The following is a 15,485-nucleotide window of genomic DNA, read 5'->3' on the forward strand; positions in this document are numbered from 1 at the left end:
TTCATTTGGGTCCCATATAACCATGGTCGGCTAATATGCCCATTTGGGGGTATTTTAGGGTAGGCGGCCTCCCATTACTTGGACCTTATGTTTTATGCCATATTTGTAATCTACTGCCTAACACTTTTCATTTGAGTCCCATATTGACATGAACATCGAATATATCTGTTTAGAGGAGTTTTGGGGCCGGTGGGGCCCGCTGGGTACTTGGACCCATATTTTAATAACATATTCGTTTTCTGGTCTCCAATACCTTTCATTTGATACCCTTATTGTGCCTATCGGATCACTTTCGGGTATGGGTGGTATTTTTGGGGTAAGGGGGAGGGTCCTTCCCCCTTCCAATACCGACAAATATAGCCTATATTTCCTTCCAGACAAACTTATACAAACTATGAACATTTTAAGAAAATCGGTTCAGCCAAGTATCATATAGTCATAATGGGTCTTATAGCGTTTTTAGGGGTGTCGTGACCTCCTATACTTCGATCTGATTTTGTATGCCCGATTCGAAATCTACTCCCGAATACCTTTCATTTGAGCCCCATATTGAAATGAACGTCCAATATGTCTGTATGGGGAAGTTTTGGGGTTGGGGCGGCCCGATGGGTACTTAGACTCAAAATTTAACACCATATTCGTATTCTACTCTCCAATACCTTTCATTTGATATCAATATTGTGCCGATCGGTCCACTTTTGATTTTGGGTTGTGTTTTTGGCATAAGGGGGAGGGTCCGTCCCCCTTCCGATACCGAGAAATATAGCCTATGTTTACCTCCAGACCAACCTACACAACACATAAATTGTCCTGTCCTGAATATGGTCCGGATCGGGCTATATTTATATAGCTGCCATAGAGGCCGATCTTCAGCTTTAGGCTGTAAAGGCCATAAAAGGCGCATTTATTCTCCGATTTTGCTGAAATTTGATACAATGATCGGCACTAGAGGCCTCGTCATCCGACCCGAATATGGTGTATATGGGACAATATTTACATATAGCTGTCAAATAGACCGATATGCCGATTTAGAGTTTTAAACCTATAAAAAGCGCATTAATTACCCGATTTTGCTAAAACTCAGAACTGTGAGTTTTATTAGACGCATCCATATTCGAACCAAAAATGCTACAGATCGGAACATATTTGATCATATAGACCGATCTGCCGATTTTGTCTCTTGGGCCTATAACAGGCGCATTTTACCCTACTTCGCTGAAATTTGGAACAGTGAGTTGTATCAAGGCTCCCAACATCTGCCCCGAATATGGTTCAGATCGGGCTATACTTAGACATAGCTGCCATAGAGACCGATAGTCAGCTTTAGGATCTAAAGGCCATAAAAGCCGAATTTGGCCGAAATTTTGCATGAGGTGTTCCATTACGGTTCATAATCTGAGACAGCTGTCATATAAACCGATATGGGATCTTGACTTCTTGAGGCACTGGAGGGCGCAATTCCTATCCGATTTGGCTGAAATTTTGCATGAGGTGTTGTGTTATGATTTCCAACAATGGAGCTTAGTATGGTTGAAATCAGTCTATACCCTGTTATAGTTGTCATATAAACCGATCTTGGGTCTTGACTACTTGAGCCTCTAGAGGGCGCAATTCTCGGCCTATTTGACTGGAATTTTGTATGAGGTGGTTTTTGATGATTTTCAACAGCTGTGTTAAGTATGGTAGAAATCGGTTCATAACCCGTTATAGCTGTCATATATACCGATCTTGGGTCTTGACTTCTTGAGCCTTTAGAGGGCGAAATTATTATTCAATTTGAATGAAATTGAATGAAAGTGTTTTTTCATGAATTTCTACAACTGTGCCTAGTATGGTTCAAATCGGTGCATAACCTTATATAGCTGCCATATAAACCGATCTGGGGTCTTGACTTCTTGAGCCTCTAGATGGCGCAATTCTTATCCGATTTGACTGAAATTTGGTATGAGGTGTATTTTATGATTTTCAACAGCTATGTTAAGTATGGTAGAAATAGGTTCATAACCTGACATAGCTGCCATTTAACCGATCTTGGATCTTGACTTTTTGAGGCACTATAGGACGCAATTCTTATCCGATTTGGCTGATATTAGGCATGAAGTGTTGTGTTATGATTTCCAACAATGGTGCTTAGTATGGTTGCAATCGGTCTATACCCTGTTATAGCTGTCATGTAATCCAATCTTCGGTCTTGACTTCTTGGGCCTCTAGAGGGCGCTATTCTCATTCGATTTGGCTGAAATTTTGTACAACGGCTTCTCTCTTGACCTTCAACATACGTGCCTCTAGAGGGCGCTATTCTCATTCGATTTGGCAGACTTCTCTCTTGACCTTCAACATACGTGTCTAATATGGTCTAAATCGATCAACAGCTTGATTCAGCTCCCATATAAACCTATCTCCCGATTTTCTTTTTCTTTCCTTTCCCAAAATACAAGGCAAGATTCTCCTGGCCTTGAATAAATAAAAATCCTACAATTTTGTTTTATAGTTTTTTCATATATTTTTCATCTCTTCATCTTGTCTCATTGTTGTATTATTACTTTTCTTCATTTTCTAGAGTAAACAAACTTATTTGTAATAATTACATTTTACTTATGCTACAATATTTTAGTTAAATCGATAATTATAATAAACTTAAAAAAAAATATTTACATTAAGTGTAGTAAAGACAACGAAAATCAATTTTACAAAATGGTTGTTGCTTTCTAATACTGGGATCTTAAAAGGGGATAGGAGAGAAATTGCAGTGGGAGAGAATGAAAAAGAGAAGCCAGGCATTTGAAAGATAACATCATTTTATAGCCTTCCTAGCACTAGGAATATCATTGCGAAGGCCCCGAGGAGCCTCTTTTTTTACTGAAATTATGGTTTTCCAAACAAACTCATTTGAGAGTTTTCGACTTTTTCCAACAAATCTGATGATTTACTTGAAAATCTAGGAATTTTTTCCATTGGCCAAGGGTAAATGCCCTTTCTAAATATTGAGAAGGCCTTTTCCGGGGCCTTTTAAAGGCTGATAAATTTTCTTTTCTTTTCTCTTGCTTTTTCTTTTCTCTTGCCTTTTCTTTTCTCTTGCTTTTTGTAGTTAAGGTTTGATTTTTTTTTTTAATTTTTTTTTTATAAAATATTTACATTTTCTATTAATTTAGTTGGCTTTCTTTTCTTTTACACATTAGGTTTCATACAATTCATTCTAAGAAGTTTTTTTTTATATGTACATTTTTTTATAGAAATATTATCACATTATCAAAACTGAACAATTTGCATAAAAAAAAAATAATAAACTGAGATTGTTTCACAGGCAGCCCCGCTTGCGTGTTTTCCAAGTCCCATTTTGTCATAATTTGGGCATGGAGAGTACTTTTCTTCACCTCACCCCTCATGCTTCGAACTAAGTCAGTCACTTTGTAGAAAAAAAATATTTCCTCAACACCACTTGCAATCATACGGCGTTGCAGAAGTTTTTTTTTTTTTTTTGTAACTTTCATACAATGGATGTGGAGGTTTTCATTTTGTCAAACTCAAAAATCCTTCTCATGGCCTTTGAGGAGTGTGACTTTAATGATTAGCATCCAAATCATGCTCATCATCTGAACCACAATCATCCATTTCCATATCGATGAGTTCATCATCATCCTCATCACAGCTGGCATTTTGTGAATTGCGATCGGAGCCCTCTTTGCCATCTTCCTGTTGCATGCGTTTATGTTTGGTGCGTCGATTTTGGAACCATACTTTCACTTGAGTTTCGGAGAGATTCAAAGACTGGGCCAAGGCCTTACGTTCGGCTCCTACCACGTATTGATTGTTCTCGAAGGCATGTTCAAGTTTTAGCAGCTGTGAGGGGGAGAAGGCGGTGCGTATGCGTTTGGGTTTGCGGAAAGGTTGCAAAAGGAAATCTAAAAGGAAAAGAAGAGAAACGGGGGAAAATTAATATTGTGGTTAAAAAAGCAGATAAAAGAGTTGTAAATCAGATCGTGGAAAGACCCCTTGAAATAATAACTGTCTTTTCATATATTACGAAATAAGGAAAACTCGAAAAAAAATGCCAAAAAATATGTAAAAATGTATGCGGAGGAGAAAGCACCCGCTTACGCCAGTGCTCCTTTAATGCTTGAGTTTCAGTAGTAAAATTTTTTGCATTGGAATAGTCCACGCGCTGGAATTTTCATATTTTTCCTTAACCAGAAACATTTGCGCTTCATGGTAGGGGAGACTACTATACCCCAGAGGTTAGCATGTCCGCCAATTGCGACTGGGAACTAGAGCTGGCAAAAAATATCGATGGCACTATCGATATTTAATTTTTTTAACTGAATATCGATTTAATTTTTCCGATGGATATTATCGCAAAAGTTAAATTTTTTGCAAAACTAAAGAGAAATAAGCAATGCGACACTGAATTTATCCCTTAAGATACATTGCGCCTATAGAGGGCGCAATTTTTTTTTTTTTTCAGTCTAATAGACTGACATTTTGCGCATGACTTCCAACTGACTTTATTAACATTGGTTTTATTTGGTCTGTTGATGTTGTTGTTGTAACACTGAGGCGGCAGCCCTTGCCGATGAAGAACGGGTCAATCCGGTATGTAGAACCGGCTGCCATGGGATTTTCAATTTCTTAGAATTTGAGAGCAATGAGATGTATCTGTCTTAAGCTTTTATGTTTGCTAAACCCTTTTGATCACAGCTTTTAATACCACAACTTGAAGAATTAAAGCTTCAAGTTTGCAAAAAAGCTTCTACAAAAGCTTTGATACTGAGAAAGCTTAAAGATTTTTGAACAATATAAGCGTGACAGTCTTAAAAGTGTTGTCTATTCAAAGTTTTGAACGATTTAATGTGTTATTCATCAAACTTAATCACCTAAGAACGACATGAGCAGCCTTTTTTAATACCTGAAAGCTGATAACAGATGTCGCACTATTAGAAAAAGCTTAAATAGCCGAGTTTCAAACCTCCACAAATGTCAAAGCAAAGAGGTGCACGCCGTTCGGACTTGGCTATAAAAAGGAGTTCCTTTATCCTTGGGCTAAAACTGGAATCGGACAACACTAATTTATTGATATGTAAAAAGTTTGTCCCTGCTCCTTAATGGAATGCCCATGGGCAAATTTGCTTTGGTAGTGCTTACAGTAGCACACAAAAATTTGCGTGATTTTAGTTTTCTGAAAATTTCTTGCTGGATTTTTTAAAATGTACTTTCACTGTAACTAATGTAGTATAACCAAATCTATTGAGAAATCCCAAACCTTAGAATTGAAAAATAAATCGGTATTTCCTTTCATTCTACAGCGCCATCTATTGGTCAGTGGATATGAAGTAACCTCATTTAAAACCTATCTGTTAATATAAACAGCAATGTTATGAGGAGGACACCGTAGCGCAGAGGTTAGCATATCCGCCTATGACGCTGGGTTCGAATCCTGGACCATCAGAAAAAAATTTTCACCGGTGGTTTTCCCCTCCTAATGCTGGCAACATTTGTGAGGTTCTATGCCATGTAAAACTTCTCTCCAAAGAGGTGTCGCACTGCGGCACGCCGTTCGGACTCGGCAATAAAAAGTAGGGCCCTTATCATTGAGCTTAAACTTGAATCGGACTGCACTCATTGATATGTGAGAAGTTTGCCCCTGTTCCTTAGTGGAATGTTCATGGGCAAAATTTGCAATTTTGCAAATTTGTTAGGAGATAACCCTACGCAACAATAACATTATAGAGTTTTGATGTACCCCAAGCTGTCCTAAGAGCTTAGAACCCAGAACTGAACATTTCTATTCAAGCAAACTTTTCATTTAGCTTATTTTGCTTGCATGAATGCCAAATTTAAGAATTAACATATCGTAGTAGTATCGCCGGTTATATTTCGGCTCCAGTCTGATTCTGTTCTTGCAAGGTATCTGTTGGTACCCTGATTATATGAAGTATCTTCACCTGAGACTACTTCCGTTCCCTAAACCACTACAGGCTGTTTCAATTCAACCTTAGACATCAAAGCCTTACCAAGCTAGGAGATTTAGTCTCCGAAGCTTTCAAAATCATGTTGTAGTTGATTAAAGAACACTGCTTTCATTTCTCTATCAGGGCTAGTAGCAGTTGAACCTCAATTAGCCCGGTGCTGGTAGTCCCTAACCTTACCTAAGAAAGCATTTTTTCTTTTAAAAGAAGCTGAATCGTGAAGAGCCTCTGCGAGATCCATAAAAGCTTTTTACTTACATAGTAGATAGCTTAAAAGCTTATATGGGACCATTGAAAAGCTTTTGTCACTTTTACAGTAACTTCAAGTTCTCAAAAGCTCAAAGCATTTCATTGTTAGTTGAGATAGCAATTGTCTGAGTTCTGATACTTGGAGGCATAGTAAAGCTTTTTGCACTTTTTAAGCAATTTAAAGCTTTTTGAACCCCGTTTAAAGCTGAAATCGGTTTTTTGTTACTTTTAGTGCATTTTTCCATCAAGTAGTCGGCTTAAAAGTTCATCTGAGTCCAGAGACCAAGTTGCGTTGTAAAGCTTTTTCACTTCCTAAAGCTTAAGCTTAAAGCTCAATCTTTTTAAAATCACTTAATGCTCAAACTCTTTTTTGTTGAAACTTTTAAGCCATTTGTTTGTTCCAAAAGTCTCCTCAAGGTAACTTAAGAACATAGGAAAACCAATAACAATTTTTTTTAAATCTTTCAGATCTCATCACAGCAAATTTTTCATCTTCATAAGCTTTTCAATTTCTTAGAATATGTGAGCAATGAGAATATGATGTATCTCTCTTAAGCTTTTATGTTTGCTAAAGCCTTTTGATCACAGCTTTTAATACGACAATTTGAAGAATAAAAGCTTCAAGTTTGAAAAAACATTTTACAAAAGCTTTCATACTCAGAAAGCTTTAGATTTATGATCGCTATAAGCGAGACAGTCTAAAAAGTGTTTTTTATATAAAGCTTTGAACGATTCAAACTTAATCACCTGAAGACCTAAGAACGATATGAACAGCCTGTTTTAATACCTGATAGCTGATAACAGATGTCGCACAATTAGAAAAAAAAGGTTAAATAGCCGAGCTTCAAACCTCCACAAATGTCAAAGCAAAGCTTTCTGGCATCCATTTCGGGTGGAATATGGGGCACCCTAGCATAAAGCTTTAGAAAGGTGCAGCAATCTTTCATATTTTACTTTCTAAAGGTAGCTTCTTCTCGAGGCCATTGTAGCGCTGAGATTAGCATGCCCGCCTATGACGCTGAACGCCTGGGTTCTATTCCTGGGGAGAACAACAGAAGCACGCCCGCTTTTGACGCTGAGTGCCTTGGTTCTGCTTCCGGTGCGAAACAAGAGAAACAAATTGTCAGTGGTGGTTTTCCCCTCCTAATGCTGGCGACATTTGTGAGATACTTTGCAATGCATTAAAGACATATAAAAATTTTTCTTCAAAGAGGTGTTCGGACTAGGCTAAAAAGACGGAGATCCTTATCATTGAGCTTAAACTTGAATTGGACAACACTCATCGATATGAGAAAAGTTTGTCCCTGTTCCTTAATGGAATGTTCATGGACAAATTTTGCATTTTCAAAGGATGTTCTTAGAACCTTTTTCTTTAGCCTATTTCTTTACTTTCCTATCAAGTTTTTCCCATTTACCTTGTTTCTTGATTTATCTGTGACACTTTTCTCTTCTAGGGTGCATCTTTGACCTTATAACTAATTTTGGAAAAAAAATCATCTTCTACTTACTTCCTGGAAACCGATGTGGAAAAATTCTTCCATGACGACTCAGCAGCCAAGGATACAGGGGATAGCTATCTCTAGGCATGCCTGGACCAGCCATAAATGGCCCCGGATGAGGTGGTAGACCAGCTGCTGCAGCTGCGGCTGCTGCTGGGCCCAAGACATGACCAGCCTGCAGGGCCATTTGAAATTGTGCTGCAGCTATCAGATGAGGATTATGTTGCGGCGGCAATTCTGGAGGAGCATTAATGTACGGGGGCAAAGCTTTGATATCTGGCATTCCCTGTTGAGGAGGTGGTGGTGGTGGCGCATGTGGGCCCATGGGAAAAGGTCGTACAATATTTGCCGGCGGCATACCAGGTACCATGAGTGGGGTTAATCCCCCAGCACCTGTGGGAGGTTTACCATAATGTTGAGGTGTGACTGGGCTGGCATTTAAATGACTATTCGCCGCCGAATGTGGCGCTTGAGAGGTAGGTGGAGGAGAGGGATGAGATGGGGGAGACACCGATTTAGGTGGTGTATGAGGTGGCTGATGGCGTTGGGCGGGATTTTGATCTTGACATCTATCCGGGGAACGTTCCCGCTTCAAATTGGGCAGGTGATGTTGATGCTGCGAACTAGAGTTGGAGGATTCTACATCGGGAGATAAACGTGTCTGAGGATTTGGAGGACTATATGGTCCATTGTTATTGCTCGAGTTTAAATGTACCGCAGCAGCGGCGGAATTGTGCAGACGTTGTATAATATCCGTTATATCAGGTTTTTGGGAATTTTGCTGATGTTGCATTAACAAATGCTGATGCAAGGCCTGTTGCTGGGCCATGGACAAATGATGGGCCATATGAGGATGTTGGGCCATCAAATGATGATGTGTTAGGCCAGGCATAGAGGAAATCGCCGGTGGAGTCTGGGGCGGTGAGGTGGGATTATTGCTGCCATGATTGTCCTCTGAGCTGTTATTGTTTGTACTTGTATTGCCATTTAATTGGGTGGTTAACTCCCCACCATTGCCGCCACCGCCGACGGTATTGGAATTTGGATTTTGTGCGGCATCATTGCCAACGATCGACTCAATGCTAAAGGCGATCTTTTGCTTAGGCGTGGGCATCATAACGGCTGAGGTGGGTACCGGCGGAATCATTTTAGTCATAAAGGCTTAATTATAAAGATAACCTTTGATGTGAGGGGTTTAGAGGTTTAGAAAACGTTTAGAAAAAATCCGTTTAGTCCTTGTTTTTATAGCAAACTTTTTCACTTTCTATTTGAAACACTTGAAATTTCACTTGTTTCCCTTCTTCTAGTTTTGCGGGTATTTAGTTTCAATATTTTCTTATATGCTTCAAATTTTTCATAATTCTTTATGAATATCTTTTATTATTACTTGTTCACTATTTTGTTTTCTATCTAAAACTTTTCCGTCTTTTGTTTACTTTCTTCTTTTATATGTTTTTCATTTTCTTCTTTGTTTTTTTCTCTTATTCTTCAATCACGGACGTTCTCGGCGACTATGTGCTCACTCAACGACAAACGATGTCAGAATAAACATGGAATGCTCAAATTCAAACTAAGTATCCGCAGTGGGAATTTTGGAATTTTACTCTCGCGCTGCTCTGTGCTCTCTCTTTCTCTCTCTTAAGCTCTTAAAAACGCAACCGGTTTTCCACAATCACTTTATCTCTTTCCAGCGTATGGTTAACTTTGTAATAAAGTGGATTTTATCTTAACCCCTCTAACATGGCCACAGGAGAGAAAGAGTAGGCAATATTTATTATAGCCTAAGGCTATTTCTTTCTCTTTTTATCGTAAATAGATGTGGCCTAAGTGAGTGTGGGTTGTTTTTCTTGTAGTTGTTGTTTCCTAATAATGTCTGCATTTAGATAAGATTGGTGTTTTCATTGCTGTTGCTATTGTTGTTGTTGTTGCTGTTGCCTTCCTCATATAGCTCTTTTGTCTGGGAGAGGGGCGTTACTACTTTTAATAGTTACATTTTACGCTCGTTAAGAGCTGTTATTATTATTAGTGTATAAAACCACCGCCGCCACTGCTGCTGCTGCTGTTTCTGCCGTTTGCCAGCCTGAGTTGCTGATAATAGGCTGGGTTGTTGTTATTGCTTTTGCCGTTTTGGGCTATTGTTATTCGTTTTAATAACGCGGTGTTTGTTGTTAGTGGCGTAGCAGTGGTAGTGGATGTTGGTCTTGTTGTTGCTATTGTTACTTTTGCATATGGCTTCCGATAAATGGTGTTTTGTGTGGTGTACATTGATGTCTTTTTTTTTTGTATGTTTTTCCAGTGTGGGGTAGAGAGAGCGCAAGCAAGCAAGCAACGATACACGTGCAAACATATATACCCCAGTAAGTGTGCTTGATTGGTTGTTGGTGGTTGGCTGGCTGGCTGGCAGTCTGCTTGCATCCTAAATAAACATCTCTCAGCTTAACACTGCATTGCATCTCACCATTGCTCACACAACAACAACACCATCACCACCATTCATGGGTTGTCGTCATTTGGATCAATAAGTAAATTAACGAGTTTCATTATCAAAGTTTGCTTTATTTTCTCCCCTCTCGTTATTAAACAAATCGGCAGATGAGAGTGCATCATGATGCCGTGTATTTTGTGCTGTAGTAGTAAAACGGCATGGAAGATATATACTGCCATTAGAGATACTACAATATAACCAACACTCTCTTACAGAGTGAAAGGTGGCAAATTAAGTTTAAAGCTGCTGCTGCTGCGGCTGCTACGTTGCTTGTGTGGTATAGTGTGGTGTGATAAAGTCTTAAGGGGGGTAAACACAATTAGAAGATACTCTAACAATGCAGATGCTCTTATGCAGTCGACCGACCATAGGCGTCTGTCTCTATGTTGGTTTGTCTGTCTCGTTTCGTTTCGTCTTCTGTCGCTGCTACCAAAGAGGATACTATAGTTAATTAGTTTACATTTTACGTTGTGTACTTTTAATTAAATGTGGCAATTGGGTATTATTGTTGAATGGATTCATTTCAAAATGCTCTGGCAATAATGCAGTTCACATTAAAGGATAATGAATGGCATGGCAAATGAAGAGAGTATGCTATAAAGTGCAGCTTTTGCAATGACAGTGAAATGTTTTGTGATAGTTATATGAGTTTTACATTAGAAAAATTCTTAAGATGTACAGAATTTCAAACAAAAAAGTGTTATTATATCAAAGTTATAGTCTAGAGAATTAAAATTAGAGGTATAATAGAGGAATATTCAAAGTTGTTTATTTAATGTAGAAAGCGACGGCATTTAAGATCAGTAAAAAGAAAAAAGGTAGATACGAAAATATCAATTTTCTAATGCAATAAAATTCTTTATTTTAAATTTTTGGCTTTTGAACAAAAATTAAAAAAAAAAATATAATTTTTGAAAATTAAAAAGAAAAAAATTTAAAAAATTATTGAAAAACATTTTTTGAATGAATACTATTTCTATCTGACCAACGAAGGAAAATTGAAATTTTTGGAATATTTTCCTCCAAGCCACTTCACTCTCCCTTCTCGAAGATATTTTTCTACCATCGTTGGTGGACTGACTTTGTTTTTGTAGGACCAAAGGTAGCCGAATGGTACCTTATTCCTTGAAATCTGAAGTGGTGGTACATGGTTTACTAAAAATGGCATCAGAATTTTTTGGGAGAATAGCTTTCGTTTACAGAGCATTTCTATAGTGAACTGAGAGCAATGTTAATCAACAGTTGTGCTTTTGTGTCAATTAACACAAATTAAAAATGCCATTAAAATTCGAGTTTTATTAAAAAAAAAATCCATAAAATCATTTTCATGTTTCGAGGATATTCGGCTTTTAATTTTTTCTTTTTTGAAAATTTGACCGAGATTGACTTCGTATTTTAAGATTTACACAGATATTTCAGGATGACAAAAAACTATAAATTTTGCAGTAGCATACATCAACAGCGACAGCATTTATTTTTAGTTTTTAATGAAAATTTTACCTGCAAAATCAAAAAGAATGATTAGAATATCTCTAGTCGTTTTTTCTCAAAAATGTTTCAAACGAAATCGAACCACAAATGTAAATCGCAAAATAAGAAGCCAATCTAGGCCAATATTTCAAAAACTAAAAACTGAGTCGCATATCCCCGTAACCAGTGAATATACTGTACACCACAAGGGGACTTTTTTGTAAGGATTTTTGACCACTATCCAGCAAAATCGAATCACAAATAAAGATTTGGCAGCCCGAAAAATTTTTTAAAATGCCCAGGTGCCAAACTTTGGGGCCCTGATTCGAGGCGCCCGGAACACCTAGGGCCATAAAATTTTGGCACATGATCTCGATAACAACTCAGCTCTAACAACTTCAAGTTCCATAGAGTTATATCCATTCGTTCTTACAACTACTGCTACTATTTTTTTTTCCGATTCTATCCCAATGTGCTTCGATGAGTCTAAACAACACGTTGTTCCAAATTTCAACAAAATTGAGTTAAAAACGGACCTTACATTTGTTTTCATGGCATCTTTAACTAAATATGATCCGATTTGGGCAATAATTGACAATAATGTCGGGAGACCCAACAAAACTCACAGTGCCAAGCTTCAGCAAAATTGCGTTACAAATGTGTGGGGATAGTATCTTAAATCAAGGATCGGTCCATATGCTAGCTATATCCAAATATTATCAGATATAGACCATGCTTGGGGCGGATGTGAAATGAATTTCTGCAAACCAAGTTTCAGTGAAATCGGGTAGAAATAAATCTTAAAAGGGATGAAGACATTAAATCGGTAGATTAGTCTATATGGCGGCTATATCAACTATTTAATCCTTCGAACTTAATTTGCCTATGGTACACTGATAGAAAAATGACGGTTCTTTGCCAATACCGCCTGTTATTATTTTATTCGCGTCATTGGCAAAGTATTTTAATACCATTTGGTATTAATTCAATTCCAGACAAAGACGGCTATTAAGAATTGACGGCGTCACATTTGAATTGTCATCGCCTATATAACTTAAATCGGAATATCGGTCTATATGACAGCTATTTGCAAATATAGTCCGATGGTGACCATTTCCGGTTAAAAAAACGGGAGGCCTAGTCCAACTCACTGTTTTTTTTTTTTTTTGTTAGCGAAATCGGATAATAAATGCGGCTTTAATGGGCTTAAGAACTTAAATCGGTTGGTCGGTCCGAATGGCAACCATATATGAATGTAGTCCGATCTAGATAATATATAAAGGTCAACTGAGAAGAGGGTTTAAACAACTTATTGTGTCAAATCTCAACGAAATCGGATAATAAACAAGTAAAAGAGCGTTAAGTTCGGCCGGGTCGAACTTTAGATACCCACCACCTCGGGTATATATGTAACCACCTTTTGTCAAAATCCAGTGAAAATGCATACCTTTGCCCCATAGCAGCTATATCGAAATATGTTCCGATTTGGACCAAATACTAAAAAGCACAAGTCATTGTTCAATTGTGTATAACAATATATTGGTGTTTTTAGTAGTTATATCTAAAAATAAACCGATCTGAACTATATACGACACGAATGTCGAAAAGCTTATCATAAGTCACTGTGTCAAATTTCAGTGAAATCGGATTATAAATGCGCCTTTTATGGGGCCAATACTTTGAATCGAAGTATCGGTTTATATGACAGCTATTTTCAAATCTGGACCGATCTGGGCCAAGTTGAAGAAAAATGTCGAAGAGCTTAACACAACTCACTGGCCCAAATTTCAGCAAAATCGGATAATTAATATGGCTTTTATGGCCCCAAAACCTTAAATCGAGAGAACGGACTATATGGCAGCTACATTTTAAATCTGGATCGATCTGAGCCATATTGTAGAAGTATATCGAGGGGCTTAACCTAACTCACAATCCCAAGTTTCGGCAATATCGGACAATAAATTCGCCTTTTATTGGCTAAAAACCTTAAATCGACAGAACGGTCCATACGGCAGCTATATCCAATCTGAACCGATATGGGCCAAATTAAAGAAGCATATCGAAGGGCCTACCACAACCCACTGTCCTAAATTTTAGCGACATCGGATAATAAATGCGCCTTTTATGGCCCCAAAACCTTAAATAGAGAAAACGGTCTATATGACAGCTATATCCAAATCGGGTCCGATCTGTGCCAAATGTCGAAGGGAAAAAAATCGGATAATAAATGTGGGTTTTATGGGTCTAAGACCCTAAATCGGCGGATCGGTCTGCATGGGGGCTATATCGAGATATAGTCCGATATAGCCCATCTTTGAACTTAACCTGCTTATGGACAACAAGTAAAAAGGCGTTAAGTTCGGCCGGGCCGAACTTTGGATACCCACCACCTCGGGAATATACGTAAACCACCTTTCATCAAAATCCGGTGAAAATTGTATAGCTGAATTTCGGCGACATCGGATAATAAATGCACCTTTTATGGGTCTAAAACCTTAAAAAGAGAGATCGGTCTATATGACAGCTATATCCAAATCTTAACCGATCTGTGCCACATAGAAGAAAGATGTCGAAGGGCCTAAGGCAACTCACTGTTCCAAATTTCGGCGACATCGGACAATAAATGAGCATTTTATGGGCCCAAACCCTGAAATCGAGAGATCGGTCTATATGGCAGCTATATCCAAAATTGGTCCGATCTGCACCAAATTGATGAGGGATATCAAAGGGCCTAACACAATTTACTGTCCCAAATTTCTGCAAAATCGGATAGTAAACGTGGCTTTCATGGGCCTAAGACCCTAAATCTGAGGATCGGTCTATATGGCAGCTATATCCAAATCTGAACCGATCAGAGCCAAATTGACGAAGAGTGTCGAAGGGCCTAACGCAACTCACTGTCCCAAATTTCAGCAAAATCGGATAATAAATGTGGCTTTTATGGGCCTATGACCTTAAATCCGAAGATCGGTCTATACAGCAGCTATATCCAAATCTAGACCGATCTGAGCCAAATTGGCGAATAATGTCAAAGGGCCTAACACAACTCCCTGTCCCAAATTTCAGCAAAATCGGATAATAAATGTGGCTTTTATGGGCCTAAGACCCTAAATCGTAGGATCGGTCTATATGGCAGCTATATCCAAATCTGAACCGATCAGAGCCAAATTGACGAAGAGTGTCGAAGGGCCTAACGCAACTCACTGTCCCAAATTTCAGCAAAATCAGATAATAAATGTGGCTTTTATGGGCCTATGACCTTAAATCCGAGAATCGGTCTATATGGCAGCTATATCCAAATCTGAACCGATCTGAACCAAATTGACGAAGGATATTGAGGGGCCTAACACAACTCACTGTCCCAAATTTCAGCAAAATCGAATAATAATTGAGGCTTTTAAGGGCCTTAGACCCTAAATCGGAGGATCGGTCTATATGGCAGCTATATCCAAATCTGAACCGATCTGGGCCAAATTAACAGAGGAAGTCGAAAGGTCTAACACAACTCACTGTCCCAAATTTCAGCAAAATCGAATAATAAATGAGGCTTTTATGGGCCTTAGACCCGAAATCGGAGGATCGGTCTATATGGCAGCTATATCCAAATCTGAACCGATCTGGGCCAAATTTACAGAGGAAGTCGAAAGGCCTAACACAACTCACTGTTCCAAATTTTAGCAAAATCGGATAATAAATGTGGCTTTGATGGGCCTAAGACCCTAAATCGGAGGATCGGTCTATATGGGGGCTATATCAAGATATAGTCCGATATAGCCCATCTTCGAACTTAACCTGCTTATGGACAAAAAAAGAATCTGT

The 15,485-nt window shown here is 38.4% G+C and overlaps 1 protein-coding gene across 1 annotated transcript; it reads right to left on the bottom strand.

The window, feature by feature from the left end:
- Window positions 1-3,470: 3,470 nt before the first annotated feature.
- Window positions 3,471-9,234, bottom strand: LOC106084166 (homeotic protein empty spiracles). Its single transcript, XM_013247680.2, has 2 exons — window positions 7,721-9,234; window positions 3,471-3,902 (listed from the first exon to the last, which is right to left on the bottom strand). The coding sequence occupies exons 1-2, from the start codon at window positions 8,865-8,867 to the stop codon at window positions 3,562-3,564; spliced, it is 1,488 nt and encodes a 495-aa protein (XP_013103134.2). The 5' UTR covers window positions 8,868-9,234; the 3' UTR covers window positions 3,471-3,561.
- Between the last annotated feature and the right edge of the window lie 6,251 nt (window positions 9,235-15,485).

The sequence above is a fragment of the Stomoxys calcitrans genome, chromosome 2, assembly GCF_963082655.1.
Source record: "Stomoxys calcitrans chromosome 2, idStoCalc2.1, whole genome shotgun sequence".
NCBI lineage: Eukaryota > Metazoa > Arthropoda > Insecta > Diptera > Muscidae > Stomoxys > Stomoxys calcitrans.

What these genes read in the sequence shown, in the direction of transcription:
- LOC106084166 (XM_013247680.2), bottom strand. Translation starts at nt 8,867, where the DNA reads ATGACTAAAATGATTCCGCCGGTACCCACCTCAGCCGTTATGATGCCC. An exon ending in TCCACATCGGTTTCCAGGAA is followed by an intron (nt 3,903 to 7,720) that starts GTAAGTAGAAGA and finishes TTTTCCTTTTAG; the next exon opens with ATTTCCTTTTGCAACCTTTC.